Source organism: Protopterus annectens, chromosome 15.part0, assembly GCF_019279795.1.
Source record: "Protopterus annectens isolate FY-2018-M chromosome 15.part0, PAN1.0, whole genome shotgun sequence".
In the NCBI taxonomy this organism is placed as follows: domain Eukaryota; kingdom Metazoa; phylum Chordata; order Ceratodontiformes; family Protopteridae; genus Protopterus; species Protopterus annectens.
Window position 1 is genome coordinate 457,346,644 of NC_056749.1, and position 20,910 is coordinate 457,367,553.

General features: G+C 38.6%; 1 protein-coding gene across 2 annotated transcripts in view; it reads right to left on the reverse strand.

Annotated features, from left to right (window-relative positions):
- Positions 1-20,910, reverse strand: part of HEPH (hephaestin) — a 995,050-nt gene that overhangs the window by 3,239 nt on the left and 970,901 nt on the right. For both annotated transcript variants that reach the window (XM_044057195.1, XM_044057196.1), the window contains exon 20: positions 8,945-8,977. In XM_044057195.1, the coding sequence (XP_043913130.1) occupies positions 8,945-8,977 (33 nt within the window). The remainder of the gene's footprint in view (positions 1-8,944; positions 8,978-20,910) is intronic.

The window sequence follows — 20,910 nt, forward strand, 5'->3', positions numbered from 1 at the left end:
TTCAAAAAAGACTAACAAGAATTTAATAATCCAATAAATGATTCAACTTCGTTGTTCTGGTCCAATGTTTAAGAAATATTTCCAGTACCAGCTAAGAAGCATTTCTAGTGGCAGCCAAATGATACCTGAAGGAGACTTCTGGTAAAAATTAAAGCAGCAGTCTGTAACAGTGCCACATCTCCAGGACTCCATCAGCAAACACACAGACTATAATACTGAGCAGAAAAAAGACAAGACAGCATATTATAATGCATCAGCCAGAATAAACATTAAATATTAACCTCAAATAATGCTCCTAACAAAAGTAAAATGGGCTCCCATTCCCTCAACAGCAGTAGAATTTTTTTCCATATGAAAGTTCTTCTTTCAACAGACATACAAGAAATACAGCTGTTGATAATTATACTTTTTGTGTTGCCCCTGAATATACGGTACAATCTGAGGCACAAAAATAGTTTATACTAAAGGGCAATAATGTACAGAGTTACCAAAATTAAAAATTATTACTGAAGATAACTTGTTACACGGTAGGTGCATCTACTTGTGAAGCAAGAAATATGGGTTTGAGTTATGATAGCAGTGCAACACAATGGCAAAGGTATCTGTAGTATCATTCTGTTACCATTAAACACCTCTTCTGTATTCCACAGACAGCATCATAACCAGTTAAAATACTACAATTAGTAGTAGTATTATAAATATGAGTACTTTCCCGCAGTGGTGGTGCTGCGGTAGCATTGTCGCCTCACAGTAAGATGCTGTCCGATTCGATTCTCAGCTAAAACGTCTTCTGCGTGGAGGAGACATGTGTGAATGGGCGTACCTTTGTTGAAGGTTGTTCGTCAGGCCTGGCAAGCCGGTGAGTAAAAATCAACTGCCAATCATTAGCGGACCGAGCCGAAAGACACAAACAATTATAAATATGAGTACTTTGAGCTGATTCATCATTCTTTAGGATGCCCTCTAGAGTTCCAGACTTGCATTTGGAGCTGATTGTCATGAGAAAGTCGAAGAGTAGACCTGCAATTACATAGGGATGGTACGCACAGCAAATAAGTTGCCTGCCAGTGGAAAATGATAGGGTAAATAGACCACCGCAGAGAGTGTTATGGCCACTGAAACTTAGCAGGAAGGGGGTTGGATTGGCTTCACAAATGTTTGTTTCATATGACTATTTTGCTATGAATGTTTCCTTACTATCAGGCTGTTGTAACATATTATTTTTAAATATCCATCTTTCTAGTAATGTAATTTACATACAAGAACAAAGTCTTACAACTGTAAAACACTGAGCACTCTCTCTCTCTCTCTCTCGGAGTAACCAGGCTATCTTTAAAACACCACCAATATTGCTGATAAGCCTGATTATAGTACACCAAACACTGCCCCATCCCACACTTTATAATTGTAGTATTTTAACTGATTATGATGTTGTCTGTGGAATACAGAAGAGATGTTAAAATATTTGTAGTAGTATTCTGTTATCATTAAAGTTCAGAGCTATCCTGTCACAGTATTTTCAGCTTTACTTTTCCAGTTAGAACACATCCAAACCACATACTATATAACGATCATTATGCAAGGGAGGAGAGTAGCATCACTGTTTTCATTTTATGAATAGAACATAGGTTCATAGGTAGGTACTAGGCTACCGGCCCAAGGGCCTACGTAAGCCTAGCCAGAAAGGTACCATAGCTTACACCACCCAAGAAAGTTATTTTCCTGTGCCACTGTCTAGCAGAGACACAGAAGTGATCCCCGAGGTGTATTTCCTATTTCCCATCCACTCTTCAAGATTTTTCTTGAAGAGTGCTAATGAAGAACTTTGCTTGACATAGATGGGTAGCTTGTTCCAGAGTATAGGAAGTCTCTGGGACAGGAATCTATCCTTCCAGCATGTCCTGTTTATTGTGGTGACAAGGTTTAGGTCCCTAGAGTGTGTAGCTTGGAGGAATTGGGATTTCTTTAGGTGTAGCATGTCCAACAGTTCTGGGTTTGACATAGCTTTATATGTTAGGCAGAGATCACCTCAGAGTAAGTGATATGCTACGGAGTAAACCTGGAGTTTTTTGAGGCGGTCAGTGTAGGGCATTTGTTTGAGGCCAGTAATCCTCTTTGTGAGGTACTTTTGTGGCCTTTCCAGCTGCTGCAGGTGTCTTCTGAGGTACATTCCAAAAGGGGCATTGTACTCTATAATGGGTCTAATGAGTGACGAGTAGAGGGGAACAATGACCTCTTTTTTCCTGGAGAAGAACCCTTTTATGATGAAGTGTGCCATGTAGAAGGACTTCCTGACTACTGTGGCGATGTGACTATCAAAGGAGAGACTACTGTCCACCTGGGTCCCAAGGTCTCTTATCACGCATTCGGTGTTAAGTAGATTGCTGCCTATGTGGTAGTTCATGGGTACAGAGTTTTTACCAAAGGGGATGACACTGCACTTTTTGGCATTGAGCTTGAGGCCATGGCTTTGACACCAGGCATCTGTCTCAGTAAGGCCCTTCTGTAGGATGTCCACATCATTTGGGGACTTGACTATGGCTCCTAGTTTGCAGTCATCTGTGAACTTCATCAGCCAGAGGCCTTCTGTGTTGGCCTGTACTTCAGAGAAGTAGATACCAAACAGGAGAGGTCCCAGGATGGAACCCTGTGGCACTCCACTTGTCACTGCCTTGAGGTCAGATTTGGAGTTTGCAACTTTTACAGTGTGGGTTCCGTCAGTGAGCCAGTTTGCAACCCCTCTTGTGATGTAGGGATTTATACCATGTTTAGTGAGTTTAGCTATACTTCCAGAATGGGCGGTGGTGTCGAAACCCTTGGTGAGGTCAAGATAGGCTGTCTGAACCACCTTCTCATCCATGGCTTTGGTGACTGCCTCAAGGAAGTCGATCAGGTTCAAGAGGCATGATCTGCCTTTCACAAACCCGAACTGGGTGGGATCCAGAGTTTGGAGGTTACTAATGTCTTTGTTTATGAGTTCCATGATGATACGTTCCATGGCCTTGCAGACCAGGCTCGTCAGGCTAATAGGTTGATAGTTCCCGGGATCAGTGGTAGCTCCCCATTTGTGGAGTGGGGTAACTGGTGCTGTGCACCATTCAGTGGGCACAAAGCCTGATGTGAGGCTATTATTAAACATGGTGCTTAGGTGGGGAGCCAGTTCGTTCTGAAGTTCATGTAAAACGCAGCCTGGGATGTTGTCCAGTCCAATGGATGCTGTGTTTTTGGCTTTAGAGAGTGCAGCTTTTACCTGCATAGTTGTGATTACAGGGACTCTGCAATCTTCCTGTATAGATAAGGGCCCTTTAGGGGGTGTGAGGGGGGTAATGTTAGCACTGAACCGATCTGCCTGGATGTTGGCAATATCAGTTGTTTCTGTAATTTTTGTGCCTTTGTGCTGTAACTCAGAGCAGATCTGGGTGCTGCCATCTAGATTCTTGACATAGCTATAGAATGCTTTGTGGTTGTCCTTGGATTAAGTGGCGATTTTGTTTTCGTAGGTAGCTTTAGAGGATCTTATAAGGGATCTCAGCTTCTTACTGAGGCTGACCAGGGAGCTCCTCCACTCATGGGATTTTACTCTCTTTTGTAACAGTTTCTTCCTTCTGTTGTACAGTTTGTTTATGGCAGGGGGCCACTAGATTGGCTTCCTTTTTTTAGAGGATAGCATCTTGGTTCTGTTTGGGATAGCATGATCCATGCACTCGTGTAAGTGCTTATAGAGTACATTTGTGTAGGATTCAGCAGTTGTAACTGTATTGTCCATTTGCATGGGTGTCATGAAGTTCACCACTTCTGTCTTAAGAAGCATTAAGTTGGCTTTGGAGAAATTTTTTACTGTGGTTTCCTTAATGGGAGGTGGGGGCAAAATGTGGATATCAAGGGTGATAAGCTTATGGTCGGATCGGACCAACAAGGAGTTGACTTCAGGTGTGGAACACCAGTCACTCATGTTGGTAATTACTAGGTCTAGGATATTGTTGCCCCTAGTGGGGGTGTGGATAAGTTGATGCAGGGCATTGTAGTTTATGAATTCCAGAAAGCATTGAGCTAAGGAGTTGGTACACGAGTAGTTTTTCCAGTTAATGGTGGAGTAGTTGAAGTCGCCCATTATTAGGGCGTTTGGTTGAAACCTAATATTTTCCAGGACATCAAGAAAAGAGGAGTGGGAGTCCTGGGGCATGGTGGGGGATTTGTAGCAAGCTACAATTTGGATTGCAGTTTTGCCATGAGTTAGTTGCACTTGGATAACCTCGGATGCATTATGTGTGTGTGTGTATATATATATATATATATATATATATATATATATATATATATATATATATATATATATATATAATATAAATATATAACGTATGTTTTTGCCACTATACACTACAAGAACTTTTACTAACTTAATATAGTTGCAATTTACACTATCTGTCTCTGTATCCACTCTCTCTTGCTTTCTTTATTTCTGTGGCTGAATAAACAGAATTGATTAAACAGTATTCTTACTTGTGAGAATATACAAACAGAATTACTAAAATTTAACACACTGGGTTTATTTTCTTGTATTGTATAACTCTATAATATGCATTTGTCTTGTATATCTACTTCAATTTGTATTATGTAAAAAACTTTCTTGACTTTCAAAGTTAAGCCGATGTTATGTAAAAATTTCTGTGATTGTATGGAGCTTTTCTATCCTGTGGGCCTCCACTGAAAATGGGTCATTGGGCCTAGTGGACATTCCCGGTCAACAAATGCCAATAAATAATAAATATAAAAAACACACAAAAGATACCTACCTGTAGCTGAGCTACAGGCCACAAACAATTAATTTGTAGTGAATGGATGTTTACTCTTAAATTACATATACTATATAAATATTTTTTTCCTTATACACACGCTTAACACATTACAAAAAGGCTATCTGAACTTTTTTTGTATCCCACAAGTTTAATTACATCCTTAGCTCATCTTCATAACTAGTAAATTCTCCTGAAATTGGCATGTATTCAAAGTTCACACATTTACTGTAGCCATTAGAAATGTTGGGACCCACTACAGCAAGTCCCAAAATGTGAAGACTGATTGGCCAAAAAAACAGACTTACATATACCAAGTCTAAGATAGCCATTTCCTGGAATATTCCTTTTTTTTCTAAGGTATGGCAATACTGAAGTTGGTATATATGAGTTGGTGGGTGTGAGGGGGATTGTCCCCCCATATGGGGAGGTGCAGATGGGCTTGAACACCCCAACCCTACAAAAAAGTTTATAAGGAGAAGGACAGTCATCGAAATTCATTCTTTTCCTGGATTTTCCGATTGTCGGCACTTGCCATTTTGAGTGCCAACACTTCAATGGAGACCCCACATTTACACATGCAAAACACTTTATCCACCTAAAACAACCTCCATAATACCAGATCTACACTTAGTTTAACAAAAAGGCAGTATAAAATAAAAGCAAGAACAGTGTAACCCTTTCATATATCAAATCATATTTTAATTACACCCAGGGGTGTAGAGGCCCTCCCCCTGAGGCACCAGGCCTCAGAACACCTCTGGGCATTCATTATTTATACTGTAACAAACATTGTTGGGCATTATTGCTTGCATGTAGAATAGTCGTGGGGTGCCAAAGTGTCTGCAAAAGGCAAGTCAGCATTTCAGTACTGCATATATATCAAAAACTGTTGCTAAGATACATAAATTGCCTGAAAGAGATGATCTTTCCAGACTTCTTAACTATTGGAATCAAAGTCTAAATCCTGAAAACTGACCTTGTCCTTGTCTAAAAAACTGAGCAGTCAGATACATCCAACAGCGAGTACCTGTAAAAGCTGTATACTGAGCCCTTCTTCTGACAGGATTCAGAGAAAGGGTCATGCTTCCAAAGAAAAGTGTAGTATCCCTTTTTGAGCACGGTCTGGGGCAAAATGCTGTATTCTAAAATGCAACAAATCATTTCAGCAGCCTCAGCTATAGTAATAGTAAATGCACCCCTGAGGTGGGAGCTATGCCACCCACCCACACCCCACTATGTGTGTACATTAAGTTCTGAGTCTGCTGCACGTTGCACTAAGGGGACATACTCCGATAACTACAGCATTACTCATAGTACCCCATGCCCTGGTTAACTCTTTAATTGTTGCTGTCCAAGGTACTGTATTTACAGTCTGAAATTTCTACGGGAGCCTGCAGCAAAAGGAGCAAGGATTTGATATTAATGATTCCATGATTATGAAGAAAGGGCATAGCTTATACAATGCCACCTTTCATTTCTGATACAACAAAACCTGAACTGTAAAAAAGTATATTGTTTCATACATTCACAGGTAAGTACTAGGCTAGGTGCCTTGCAGGCCATTTTAAGACTAGCCAGTTTCCCTTTTTGTGCTCAAAATAATCTATCCCATTCAGTTATAGATTGGCCTTACTATCCCATGCTCAATAATTATATATTACCCCTAATAAGAATAACTGGCATCATACTATAGATAATTTGAGGAGACCCATGCATGGGATAAAGCATTTAGGAGCTGCCTCTGCCCAATAGTAGTACAGGGGGCAGCATTGGGGGTAATTTTTTTACTTCCCATCCAAAGATCTAAGTTGTGGATTCAAAATTGACAGAGATGAACTTTATGTCCACAGCAGTGTTATTCTCCACGAAATATGCCTGTCCATCCAAACTGTTTTGTTGATGGTGCATAAGAGGTTTAGATGAGTATTTCTTATGCAATCTGACTTGCTGATGTACAGTAAATTCATCAGTAATGGGTCAGAGGATGCCTTGTATGCCAAACACAGGTTGCTTCTTAGCAGTGTGTAGGATACTGAATTTAATGGCCGTGATTTCAGTTGGTTCATGTAGAACATGCTGTTTAGGCCTTTACCCTTTCAATAAAGTACCTCTGTGGGCATTCCAGTTGTTTCATGTGTCCGGACAGATACTTGCCAAAGGGCGCATTATATTTGATGACTGGCCTAATGAGGGCTGAGTCATGGGGGCTAATAACATGCTTAACTTTAGACACATTCCCTTTGTTTATAAGCTGTGCAGTGTAGGAGGGCTTTCATACAACAATACACATGTTGGTCAAAAGTTAGGTCACTGGCCACATAAGTTCCTAAATCCCAAACAACTGAGTCAACTCTTAGGGGCATATTGCCAGTGTGGTGGTTTCCTGGGGTAGATGACTTCTGAAAGGATATAATGCATTTTTTGGCATTAAGTTTCAGCCTATGATTTTGGCACCAGTTATTTATGTTAGACAAACCTTCTTGTAGGAAGGGATTCAATGACTGCTCCTAGCTTGCAGTCATCTGTAAACTTAGTCAGCCAGAATCCTTTTCGTAATACCTTTACTTCAGAAAAGTTGATGTCAAACAGGAGAGGTCCCGGCCCAAAATCCTGGGGAACTCCACTGGAGACTGGTCTCTTTGTGAAGGTGTCTTCCCCTATTTTATTTATCTGTGTTCTATCTGTGAGTCATTCTTGCCTAAATTAAAATTATACATTCTAATAGTCTGCCTCAAAATGTTAAGGTTATGAGCTGGTAATGAGCTTCACCATAATCTCATGTTTGATTCATTTAAGCTCCCTTTACATATGTTATGACTTGAACAAAATAATTCACAAGATAATGCTGCTGAGGCACTCTTCAAAAATGGCAATTATGCCTCTTGAATTTAGTATGCCAAAAAAAAAAAAACTGAATGGGTAATGGTCACACAGTCTAAGCATTACTGATGCTCCCCAAAGACATTGTATTATGTATTCATGTTGACTACAAATGCATACAGTGTAGCAGTCCACCCGTCAGATTTGGTAGCATTCAACTATATAAAAACTGTGTTTTACAGTCAAATGCATGTGCATGTGATTGAGCATTATAAAATACGATGTTTACGTAAAAACAACCAATGCACATGTTAAATTTATATTCTTAAAGCATCAACAGTCTTCTGCATGTGCTACCCTTATACAAGAAATGGAGAAAAGTGAACAGTGTAGTCTGTTAACCAAACTGCTTTTGCCATTTGCAATCATTTCCTCAGTTATATGAAAAACAAATGCAAGTTCCCTTGCTACAGAATAATAAATGCCTGGTTGTGACGCAAGTGACTTGAGATGAGTTTGTGGTTTGGACACATGTTGGAGCTGTTATGGTATCGAAAATAAATTATGGAACTTTGCCTTTTATCCCTCTCCCTCTTCAGAGGGGAGTAGGGGCATGTGCTCAGGACACAGACTTTGTAGATATATTCCAAGTAAAAACTGCAGACAGTACAGATGAACCTGACAACAAGAGGGTAGGGACAGCAATCCATGTCACATATGAAGGCATAAATGTGCACTACAAAGTCCTGTTGCATGCCATCCACTGAACATCTAAGTGCAAGCACAGTGGGTTAGAGTCAACAGCTATCTGTCCCTTTGAGTGACTGGAGAGTAGATTTCACATTGCTGTTAGCTTTAATTGCTAAATTCATCTCTCAAAGCTCTCCTGGACCAAGACCTATCCCCAAGATGGGATGCACCTGGAACTTGTCCTTTGGTATGTGTCACTGTAGCACCTATGTTGCCCATTGAGGGGACAGAGGCAGTGTTTGTTCCAGTTGGAGGTGGGTGCCAGAGGCAGGACAGAGATACGAGAGGGGAGAAACTAAAGTCAGCTCTTGCTTTACCCACAGAAAGGCTAAGAGCAAAAAGCAAAAGTAAAAACAAAAAAAAGGAAAGTGCAGAAGACTTGTAGAGAGATACCTGTGGAATAAAAAAGGACATGTGAAAGTATATCAGCCCTACATGAGCTGAACAATATTACAGTGAAAACTTCACCTGTTGTACATTCGGAGAGGTTTAACATTTGACGTACAAGTATTTTACTAAACATTTAACATTTCAAATATTTTACCACGTGTTTCACTCTTTGCAAGCATACACTTTACCTCTTGTCTTCACTGTTGCTGGGATTGCTTTATCTGAAAGAAGAAATAAACATTGCCTTAGTTATACACCTGCCCTCAAGAAGCAAAATAAATATGAGTAATTTTAAGGATACTGAACTGCAGGAAACATTTATCTCACAGAATCACAAAATAAAATATTTTGAAACACTGTGTCAGTTGAGATGGCTTACAACATTAGCAGCTATCTGTATTTAAATTACATTTTTATTCCACATTTTGTTTATGGAGTACTGCTGATATGTAAATTAAGTGTGAGGATTATATTGCATTATACAACCACAAAAGGAGTTATAGTAACTTTAAAAAGTTTCTTTTGTTTTGTTCTACTAAAGGACCAGATGGAGAAATAAGAAGTGACTTAACTATGAACATAAGCTTCACTTGCTAAGATAATTGTAAAAAATAAAGGAAACTGCTCAGGTGCAAAACCATGCAGAAAATAGCAAACAGCATACAACAAGTCTCTTCAGACCAGGAATATAAGAATAAGCCAATCCAATGAAGCAAAATGCTGTTAACTTCTTTAACACCAAATCTTTTATTAGCAGATATCTGGTAAGTACTTTCGCCAAAGTGGCTTCTTCAAACCATAAGAGTATAAAGCAGTTCAAGACACACCTTATATACATTCAAGTACACCTTCAGTTACTAATTAAGCCAAAGGATGACATCATAATTAAAGCATATACATTTAAAGTGAACAATCAAATAGTATTACAATACACCTATACAAGTAGTAAAGGCAAAATATTTAAAACATTATTACTGCATAAAAATGGACATCACTTAAACATCCTAAAGATATTATGTAAATAATATCTTTAATTAATCCATCAATAAAACAATTTATTATAAAAAATAAAAAATGTTTTAAAAAACTATTTAAAATGAAACCTTCTGTTTTTAAGAGCAGGTCTTAAAGGGACCTTATCATTAAGACCAGGGTGAATATGTGCTTGCAGTCTGATAATCCAGTTAGTTTGATTTCTTTCGGTATAATTCCTTAGGTCCCCTCCCCTCAAACTAGGTGTATTAATATATAAAACTAAAAACTTAAAAGTATGTAAATTGTTGGTTTCTAAAACATGTTTAGACAAAGCATTGGTGTTTGACCGAATACAGATCTGCTATAAGTGCTCCCTCACCCTGTCCTTAAGACTTCTATCGGTTTTACCGCCATAGAAGGCAGGGCAAAAAGAGCCTAAAGCGAGATAAACTACATGTTCCGTACCACAACTAGCACTGACATCAAACCTAAAAAATTGAGATGTATTGGGTTGTATAAACATGTTCAATTCACATATAAATGTGCAAAAATTACACTTATTACATGGTTTGGTGCCTAAATGACTTCTATTTTCATGGAATGAAGTAGCATTAGTATAACATAAGAGTCTATGTAAATTCTTCTTGTTTTTAAATAAAAATTGTGGGTATTCACCCACAATTTCCCTAATATTAGGGTCAACTGTTAAAACATTCCAGTGCCTACACAAGATGTATGAATGGTGTTAATTCAGAGAATTGTGATGGTGGAGTTAATAATGTTGAGCCTGTTCAACAAAGCAGGTATATTTCTGAATTACCTGTTGTTTATGCATCACCAAATAATGAACCAGTAGTTCGCAGAAAAACTTTTCCACACTCTAATACTCCCAGGATTGTAGAACACCCTACCCCTTTCCCAATTTCCAGTATACAGAGCAGAGGAAGAAGTCACTCTATGAGCAGGGGAAGGAAAAAAGGAAAGCCCTGGGAGGAGAGTTGAAAGAACCCACTTTGAAGAAAATGTGGGAGAAAGTGACAATAACTTAGTATTGAATCTTTCACATAGACCGTTAGACAGGTATGAGTTAGAAGTCCTAAACAAAGGACTTTCGTTCATACCTACTACCAATAGTAACATGACAGACACCATTTTAGATATTAAATTGTTTGCTTGTAATTTGCAATTAAAATTGCTTTTTAATAATGGTGCTAGCAATACACTACTTGTACAAATTCGTAAACCTAGTGTATTTGTTCCTAGCTTACATCCATTAGTGGATGCCTTTTGCAAAATGGTTGAAGAGGATATCTACTCTACATCAAAGAAACCTTTTGTTTATTCCAAGAAGGGTAATTTAACTTTTAGACAGAAAAAGGCACTAAATAATCTTAAGAACGATAGAAACATTTCAATCAGATCAGCTGATAAAGGTGGCCCAGTAGTAGTGTTAGACAGAGAAGTATATAATAGTTATATGAAGGAAATGCTGAGTGACTCTACATTTTACATACCTATAGTCTTGCATGTTGTACAATAACATGTTCTTAGGGTGTATAATACTTTAGATGACTTGAATAGAAGTGGTACAATTACATCTGAGTACAATTTTCTATGGGTTAAAACCCATTGATTCCAGCTATACAAGGATTACCCAAAGTACATAAAGATCCCATACATCCACCAATGAGACCCATTGTAGCAGGCAGAGGTTGGATTACTGAACCCCTGTCAGTGTTTGTAAAAAAAATGCTAAGACCAGTAGTAGATCTAAATCCATTTATTCTAAGGGATTCCAAACAGTTTTTGTTGGACCTGTGGACCCACACCTCCAGGTTAGTGGCAACGCACAAAGCATCGGAGACTATCCAGGTGCAACTAACCATAGGCAAAACTGCCTTACAGTTTGTAGCATGCTACAGACCACCCTCTCAAACTCAGGAACCCCACACAGCCTTCCTGAAGACACTGGAGAGTATGAATGTCTCTCCAAATACCATCATTTTGGGAGACTTCAACTACCCAAACATAGACTGGGAACATTACTCAAGCCCCAACACCCTAGCCCAAAGGTTCTTAGAATTCATAAACTCAAATGCAATGGAACAACTAGTCACCATTCCCACAAGAGGAGACAATATACTAGACCTGATCATCACAAACATGGGGACAAAATGCTCCACACCGGAAGTACATCCCTCTTTGGTAAGATCAGACCATAAATTAATCTCACTGGAAATCCACATCCCGCCCCCCCTCTGCACAAAAGACCACAGTGAAGAACTTCTCAAAAGCAAACTTCACACTTCTTAAGACTGAAGTGGTATCTTTCAAGGCCCCTGGGCCAGTGGAAACCACAACCCACACTGCTGAATCCTTTGCAAATGCCTTCTATGGGCACCTTCAAGAATGCATGGATCATGCAATCCCAAATAAAACCAAGACCCATTCCCCCAAAGGCAGGCGACTGGTCTGGTGGACCCCAGCCATAAACAAACTTTACAACAGAAGGAGGAAGCTACTACATGACAGAGCAAAATCCCTAAAAGGAAAGGCATCTCTGATCAGTACTAGCAAAAAACTACGATCACTCATAAAATCATCCAAGGCCAACTTTGAGAGAAAAATCGCAAATGACACAAAAGACAATCACAAGGCCTTCTTTAGCTATGTTAGAAACCTGGGTGGAAACTCCCAGATATGCTCAGAGTTAGTCCAAAATGACACAAAATACACTGAACCCACTGACATTGCCAACATTCTGGCAGACAGGTTCAGTGCAAATTTCTCCTCCCCCCCCCAACCGGAGAAATAACTATCCCAGCAGAGTGTAGCCTCCCTAACATCTCAGATGCCCAGGTGAGAGCCGCCCTCTCTAAAGCTAAAAACACAGCATCAATGAGACCGGATGGTGTCCCGGGCTGTGTGCTACATGAACTCCAAGAGGAACTAAACCCACACATAAGGCTGCTGTTTAATCTTAGCCTTACCACAGGATACGTACCCAAAGAGTGGTGTACGGCAACAGTGGTCCCACTTCACAAAGGCGGTGCTTCTACGGACCCTGGAAATTACCGCTCCATAAGCTTGACAAGCCTGGTCTGCAAAGCTATGGAGAGGATCATTATGGAACTCATAAACAAAGACATTGGGGACCTACAGACATTGGATTCTACCCAATTTGGCTTTGTCAAGGGCAGATCCTGCCTTTTGAACTTGGTTGACTTTTTTGAAACAGTCACTAAGGCCATTGATGAGGGTAAGGCAGTTCACACAGCCTACCTTGACCTTGCAAAAGCCTTTGACACAATACCCCACTTGGGCATCATAGACAAACTCACCAGCTTAAATGTAAACCCATATGTCACAAGATGGGTTGCAAACTGGCTCAAGGACAGAACCCACAGGGTCAGAGTTGCTGGAGCTATGTCAGACTCTAAGCCAGTCACAAGCAGTGTCCCACAGGGCTCAGTCCTGGGACCCCTCTTGTTTGGCATTTATTTTTCCGAGGTACAGGCAAACATAGGAGGATTGTGGCTGACAAAGTTCGCAGATGACTGCAAACTGGGCACCATAATTGATACTCCAGTGGACACAAACATCCTTCAGAGAGGCCTCATAGAAACGGATAATTGGTGCCAGAGCCATGGCCTTAAGCTAAACACCAAAAAATGTATAGTCATACCCTTTGGGAAAAACAAGGTACCGACAAATTACCACATAGGTGGTAATCCATTAAGTACGGAAGAGGTAATCAGGGACCTAGGGACCCAGGTTGACAGTAACCTCTCATTTGACACTCACATTGCCAAAGTGGTTAGGAAGACCTTCTATATTGCCCACCTTATCATGAAGGGTTTCACATCTAGATCAAGAGAGGTCATTGTGCCCCTGTACTCTTCTCTTATCAGGCCAATGATTGAGTACAATGCCCCATTTGGGATGTATCTCACCCGACACCTGCAGCAGTTGGAAAAACACCAAAAGTTCCTCACCAAGAGGATAAAGGGTCTTAAACATATGTCATATGCTGCCCGACTGAAAAAACTCCAGCTCTATTCAGTCGCATACCGCCTACTCAGAGGTGATCTATGCCTGACGTACAAAGCCATGTCCAATCCTGAATTAATGGACATGCTCCACCTCAGAAAATCCAAATCCATCAGAGCCACGAGAACAAGTGAATTAAACCTCAACACAGAAATAAATAGAACGTGCTGGAGGGACAGATTCATAACCCAGAGGCTCCCTACACTCTGGAACAGAATCCCAGTCCATGTTAGGCAGAGCCCCTCACTGACTCTATTCAAGAGAAATCTCGACGAGTGGATGGGAGATCGTAGGTTTACCCCGGGGGTCATCTCTGTGTCACTACTAGACAGAGGCATAGTAAACTAAACCCTAAAAGGGCGTAGTATTCTCATCCTAAGGGGTGGTGTAAGCCACATACACTCTGGCTAGGCTTATAAATGCCCTAGGGCAGATAGCCTAGTACGAACCTATGAACCTATGAACCTGTATAAGGAAACCACCAATCTCCTTCATACTCTCCCTTATCTGCTTGTTACAATGGATGTTAAATCTCTTTTTACTAATATTCCTAACCAGTTAGGTATAGTTAGTATTCAGCAGTACTTGTCGCACTACACTGATATGGTAGCCACCAAGATAGGCTTGATCTGCCTGTTATTAGAGACAGTGTTAGAAAACAATATTTTCTTTTTTAAAAAGGATGGTGTAGCTATGGGCACATCTTGTGCCAATAGCTACGCCAACCTAGTCATGGCTGTGTGGGAAAAGCAGAAGTTTTTTCTTTCACCCTCTTACAAGAAACATCTCATATTTTATAGACATTTTGTGGATGATTTGTTTCTTCTTTGGAATGGTAGTGAGGATGAGTTGAATAGTTTCTTTGAAGAAATCAATTAATTTACTAGTTTTTTGAAATTTACTTTACAGTCTCAACTTGTAGTATCCCTTCTTGGATGTTCATATTGAACGCCTTAGCAATGGTAAACTTAACACAAGTGTATACAGAAAGCCTTGCTACTAAAATACATTATTACACAGGGGAAGTATGCATCCTAGATATGTCTTTACCAATATTATTAAAGGTCAGGCAATCCGGGCATCTAGGTTAAACCCTATGCCAGGTAGCTTTGAAACAGAATTGGAAACCCTACATAAAAGATTATTAACAAGGAAATACAAAGAAAATGAAATTTCTATAGGTTTTCAGTGTATAGAGAACTTTAGATTAGATAGGGCGTGCCCTTATTTTTCAGAGCAGGGCAATGAATATTATACTACAGAAAGCAATGCCACCAATGTTAATGTACCAACACAAAAAATCTCATTATTCTACACACATGATTTCTACCAAATAAGAGACATCTTGTGTAAGCATTGGAATGTTTTAACAGTTGACCCTAATATTAGGGAAAGTGTGGGTGAATACCCACAATTTTTATTTAAAAACAAGAAGCATTTACATAGACTCTTATGTTATACTAATGCTACTTCATTCCATGAAAATAGAAGTAAAACTGATAGAAGGCTTAAGGATAGGGTGAGGGAGCACTTGTACCAGATCCGTATTCGGTTAAACACCAATGCTTTGTCTAAACATGTTTTAGAAACCAACAATTCACATACTTTTAAGTTTTTAGTTTTATATATTAATACACCTAGTTTGAGGGGAGGGGACCTAAGGAAATATACCGAATGAAATGAAACTAACTGGATTATCAGACTGCAAGCACATATTCACCCTGGTCTTAATGATAAGGTCCCTTTAAGACCAGCTCTTAAAAACAGAAGGTTTCATTTTAAATAGTTTTTTAAACATTTTTTATTTTTTATAATAAATTGTTTTATTGATTGATTAATTAAAGATATTATTTATATAATATCTTTAGGATGCTTAAGTGATGTCCATTTTTATGCAGTAATAATGTTTTAAATATTTGCCTTTACTACTTGTATAGGTGTATTGTAATACTATTTGATTGTTCACTTTAAATGTATATGCTTTAATTATGATGTCATTAGGCTTAATTAGTAATTGAAGGTGTACTTGAATGTATATAAGGTGTGTCTTTAACTGCTTTATACTCTTATGGTTTGAAGAAGCCACTTTGTCGAAAGCGCTTACCAGATATCTGCTAATAAAAGATTTGGTTTTAAAGAAGTTAACAGCATTTTGCTTCATTGGATTGGATTATTCTTATATTCCTGGTCTGAAGAGACTTGTCGTATGCTGTTTGGTGTGATTTATATGACTTTGGTCTGAAGAGACTCATTGTATGCTGCTTGCTATTTTCTGCATGGTTTTGAACCTGAGCAGTTTTCTTTATTTTTTATGATTTTATTTCTGCGCTTTCTGCTCAGGAGCGTACATTTTCCTGTGGTACTCATTGTTGTTTGGATTATTTCTGCTAATATAATTGGTTGCCTGTAACCCCACCCACCCCATTTCGTAAGTGTTTTAACTTTTGAGTCCTTTCAAAAATACAGAAGGATTAAAAAATAAGATAGAACATTAAAGGGTAACAAAATTATTTAACTTTAAAATGTAATTATTACACTTAAGATAATACCAAAACACAAAAAAGTCACGGTAAGAGTAAATGCATCCAGGAAAAATGCAACAGAGTGCAACAAAAGTTCATTAGTCACCACAGATATATCCAATGATCCAACCAATGTGCAAGGAAACCACTGAGTCAAACCATCAATTCACATTAAGAACTTTTTATTGCAAAGTGAGCGCTTTTGTGGATTAACATACACCACTTCATTAGACCTTTCAAAGAAATAAAACAATATCAAACCTTTATATAATTCCTCCCATCCCAATCAGCCTATTAACATAATCAAATAATTAACCAATGAATATCTTAAAAACATTTTAAAGGGCTATGAAACCCAGCAATACTTAAAAATCATACTTAGCATATACATATGCTGTAATAATAAAACAAAACGAGAACCTATTAAACTCCTATTCAATATACATAAAATATGCACAAGTTAAAAACATATATTCCGCCTATTATAAACATGTTTGAAAACATACTCATAAAACATATTCAAAATAATGGCTCATGCTACACCATTTGTATAAAGACCTGTAAAGTAGAACTGGTTTTAGAGGACTTCTATCGTTCAAGCCCTTGCCCGCTTTTAATCTTATGATCCATCGTGTTTCAAATGTCTCAGTCCTACTTATAATTTCTCATCCCCTTTCATTCTCTCAGACAGCTTCAATAACTAAGAATCTGAAAGTATGGTCAGATCCCTCATTAAATGCATGTTAGCCAATGCATTTGTTAAATTCTGGTTCCTAATATTCAAAAGATGCTCACGTATCCTGAACCTAAGTTCTCCATTCGTTTTTCCTACATAAAAACTAGAACAAACATTGCACATCGCTAGATAAACTATGTTCCTACTATTGCAGTTTGCTGTGACCTTAAACTTAACAGCTCTTCCAGTGTCAGGATGCTTAAACTGATTGCTTGTATCTAGATAAGACAAGAGGGAGCTCCAACATCAGATATGAGAAAGGTGGGGGCTCAGAGAGGAGGTGCACTAAATGGGGAAATACCAGAAGTCTCAGCTGTTAATCTGAAGGCAGGTTTACTTCCATCTTTGGGAATGGAGAATGATTTATCGAAGAGCAAAGAGGCCTCAGAGAAGCAGATTTTTCATACACTCCCTATCTATTTAGTATCGGTTCAACAAGAAGGGAGTGAGAGGATTTCGGAGCAGAGGCAGATTCAAAAGGAAAGGCCTGCAGAAGATATCCAATGAACAGAGCTGGCACATCAGGGGAATGAAGAATCCCTAGTGTGGAACATTTCATCTAGGACATTGACTCAAGATGAACTGAAATTACTTAACAGGGGCCGGTCATTTATACCGGCACAATTTACAGAGGTAACTGATTGTATTTTAGATTTGAAGCTGTTTAGCAGAAATCTTTTGCTCAAACTTATGTTTGGAGACACAGGGGATATTCAGATGGAAGCGTTTAAAAAGCCCAGCACTTTTATTCCTCCACGTCATCCAATTGGAGAAGTGTTCACTAGTTTATGATAAAAGGAGTTATTTGATGTATTAGATAATAAACGGACTGCATTTTTTAATAATATGTCAAGGGATGAATATAAAGCTTTAAATGATTTAAGGAATGATACAAGCATAATTATCAAACCAGCAGACAAAGGTGGGTCAGTAGTTGTTATGAACAAATGCTACTATGATGAAAAAATTAGAGAAACGTTGGATGATACATTTATGAAGTTATAAATGTACAACAAATGGAAAATTTACTAAGGAACTTGGAGAATGCATTATATGACTGTTTAATATAGAATTGGATTACAGAAGGTTGTATAATTATTTTAGAGTAAAAAAGCCCTTGACCCCTGTCATTCAAGGACTCCCTAAAATACATAAAGATCCTGAATACCCTCCCTTGAGGCCCATAGTTTCAGGTAGAAATTGGGCAACCAAACCCATATCAATATATTTGGAAAAAAATGTTAAGACCAATAGTGAATAAGAACAGTAGTCTACTAAGGGATTCAAAGCATTTTTTGAATCAGTTATATATTTTTTTGGATAGAACCCAAATATCTGCTAAAAACATTAAGGTGGTAACTATGGATGTTCAATCGCTTTTCACATGTATTCCTAATGGCGTAGGTGATGAGATGTTAAGAGAATATCTAACGAAAAATGCAACATATAATCAAACAAAAATGGAGTTATTTTGTTTGTTGATGTAGCAGGTTTTAATCAACAATGTTATGCTTTTTGAACATGTGTTGTACCTTCAGAAGGATGGTGTAGCCATGGGCACATCGAGTACAAATAGCTGCGCCAATTTAGTGATGGCCTTATGAGAAAGTAATAACATGTTTAATGAGTCTTGGAAGCAAATAATATTCTACAAATGTTTTGTTGATGATCTTTTCCTGTTATGGGATGGGAGTCGAGAAGATTTGGACTGGTTTTATCATGAGGTGAATACCAATACACCATTTTTAAAGTTCGAAATCAAGGTTTCAGATACTAAATTAGAATTTCTTAACAGTAAGGTATTGAAAACAAGTGAAGGAAAGTTTTCTGCAAAGGTATACAGGAATGTGTGTCATAGAAACATAATTTTACATCGAAAAAGTATGCACCCCAGACACATTTTTAGAACTGTGATTAAGGGTTAGACTTTAAGAACCTCTAGGCTAACAGCTGTAAAGTAGGATTTTGATTATGAAGTGTATAAACTAAGACAGAGATTCAGAGAAAGGGGGTACACAGACTCTGATACTAGTAGTGTAATAGATAACAGTGTGAAATTAAGGAACACCATAGGGAGACCCTATTTTTCTAATAGGGAAGATACAAACAATGTGACCCCAAATGGAGTAAAGAAAATAGTACCCACCCAGTACTCAAGTAATGTGAATTTGGTTACAGGTGTCATTAAAAAGCACTGTCCCATTCTTACGCATGATGCTAAAATAAAGAATATAGTAGGTGATGAACCAGGTTTTCTATTTAAAAATAAAAAGTCATTGAAAAGATATTTGTGTAATCCTACAGGTACCGGGAAACGTTTAGTAATCAACAAGGGCACACTACCTATTAAGAAGTGCAATCAGTGTGCATTTGTAGATACAAGCAATCAGTTTAAGCATCCTGACACTGGAAGAGATGTTAAGTTTAAGGTCACAGCAAATTGCAATAGCATGAACATAATTGACTTTAGAGACCACGATAAAAAACTTCAGACACCCAGTAATGAAACACAATCCAAGGACCACACTCAGACAATAAATGTTAGCGCTTTCATCCACTTTAAATACTGTGAACTTCATCAGAAAAAATTACACTTGACCCTACTCCTTCCTTTTATATTTAAACTAATGCAAATAGGAAATGACATCATACAATTAACAATGAGTACTTGACTGTGATGGTGGTGCTGCGGTAGCGTTGTCGCCTCATAGCAAGACATTGTCCCATTCAATTCTCAGCTAGAGCGTCTTCTGTGTAGAGGCATACGTGAATGGGGCATGCCTTCATTGAAGGTTGTGCATCAGGACTGGTAACCCGGTACGTAAAAATCCACTACCAATCATTAGCGGACCGGAGTTCCGCTGTGGCGACCCCTAACCAGGAAAAGCCGAAAGACACAAACAAACTTGTGATCTTAAAAATATAATGAATTATATACATATTATAAAATAACTTAACTGTACATGTGCACTTTAAAAATCATCTATATGTTAAAAAACATTTTAAATTTATAACTTCATTTAATCCAGGTGCTTTATCCGCACCCAGCAATAATTGCCAAAATGCTTCTTTACATTCAAGTGTGTTGTTTAAATCTCCAGCAAACAAAACCTTATCAACATTCTCCAATACAGAAAATTAAAACTTTTTAAATTCCTGACATAACAGTGCATGAATAGCTAATGAATTTGTTCTATCCTTCTTTTTGATGGTCAAATTATGTTCATATATTCTATGTTTTAAACTTCTTTTTGTTTTTCCTATATAATAACTTTCACATGACACACAGGTAGCCGGCCCGAATACCAGAGTAAAGGATTTCCCTCCTGCGTCAGCTGTCTAGGTGCAGAGACTGACGTCAGGTCATCAGGGCTATAAAAGGAGGAAGCTGACGTCATTACATCAGTTTTTCTTGCCCCCAACATGTATGATCCCCAAAGGAGGAGGAAATAAAGGGGGAAGGTGGGAGAGAAACAGGACTGCAACAGTGAATACACTCAAACATCCACATTTATAGTAAGTGTACACAACTGTACTATGTTCTTCGTGTTTCACTGTTGCAGTCATCACTTATGGAAGGATTCCCAATGCTGAGAAGAAAGTATGGAGGAAGGAAAATAGGAATTAAAGATAAGCAGCTTATTCAGGGGATGCCAGCATGCCTTGCAGGACTGCAGATGCAACGGCTGCCCTTGTTTTGGAGAATGTAGCCAGCTAGTAGTGCTTGGTGAATGTGTGGATGAATGTCCAGGTGGCAGCTTCCAAAATATCCTTAGTTGGAATCCCTCTCAGGAAGGCAGTAGAAGCAGAGGCTGCTCTAGTGGAATGAGATCTGATAGATTTGGGAGGAGTCTTTCCATGAAAGGAGTAG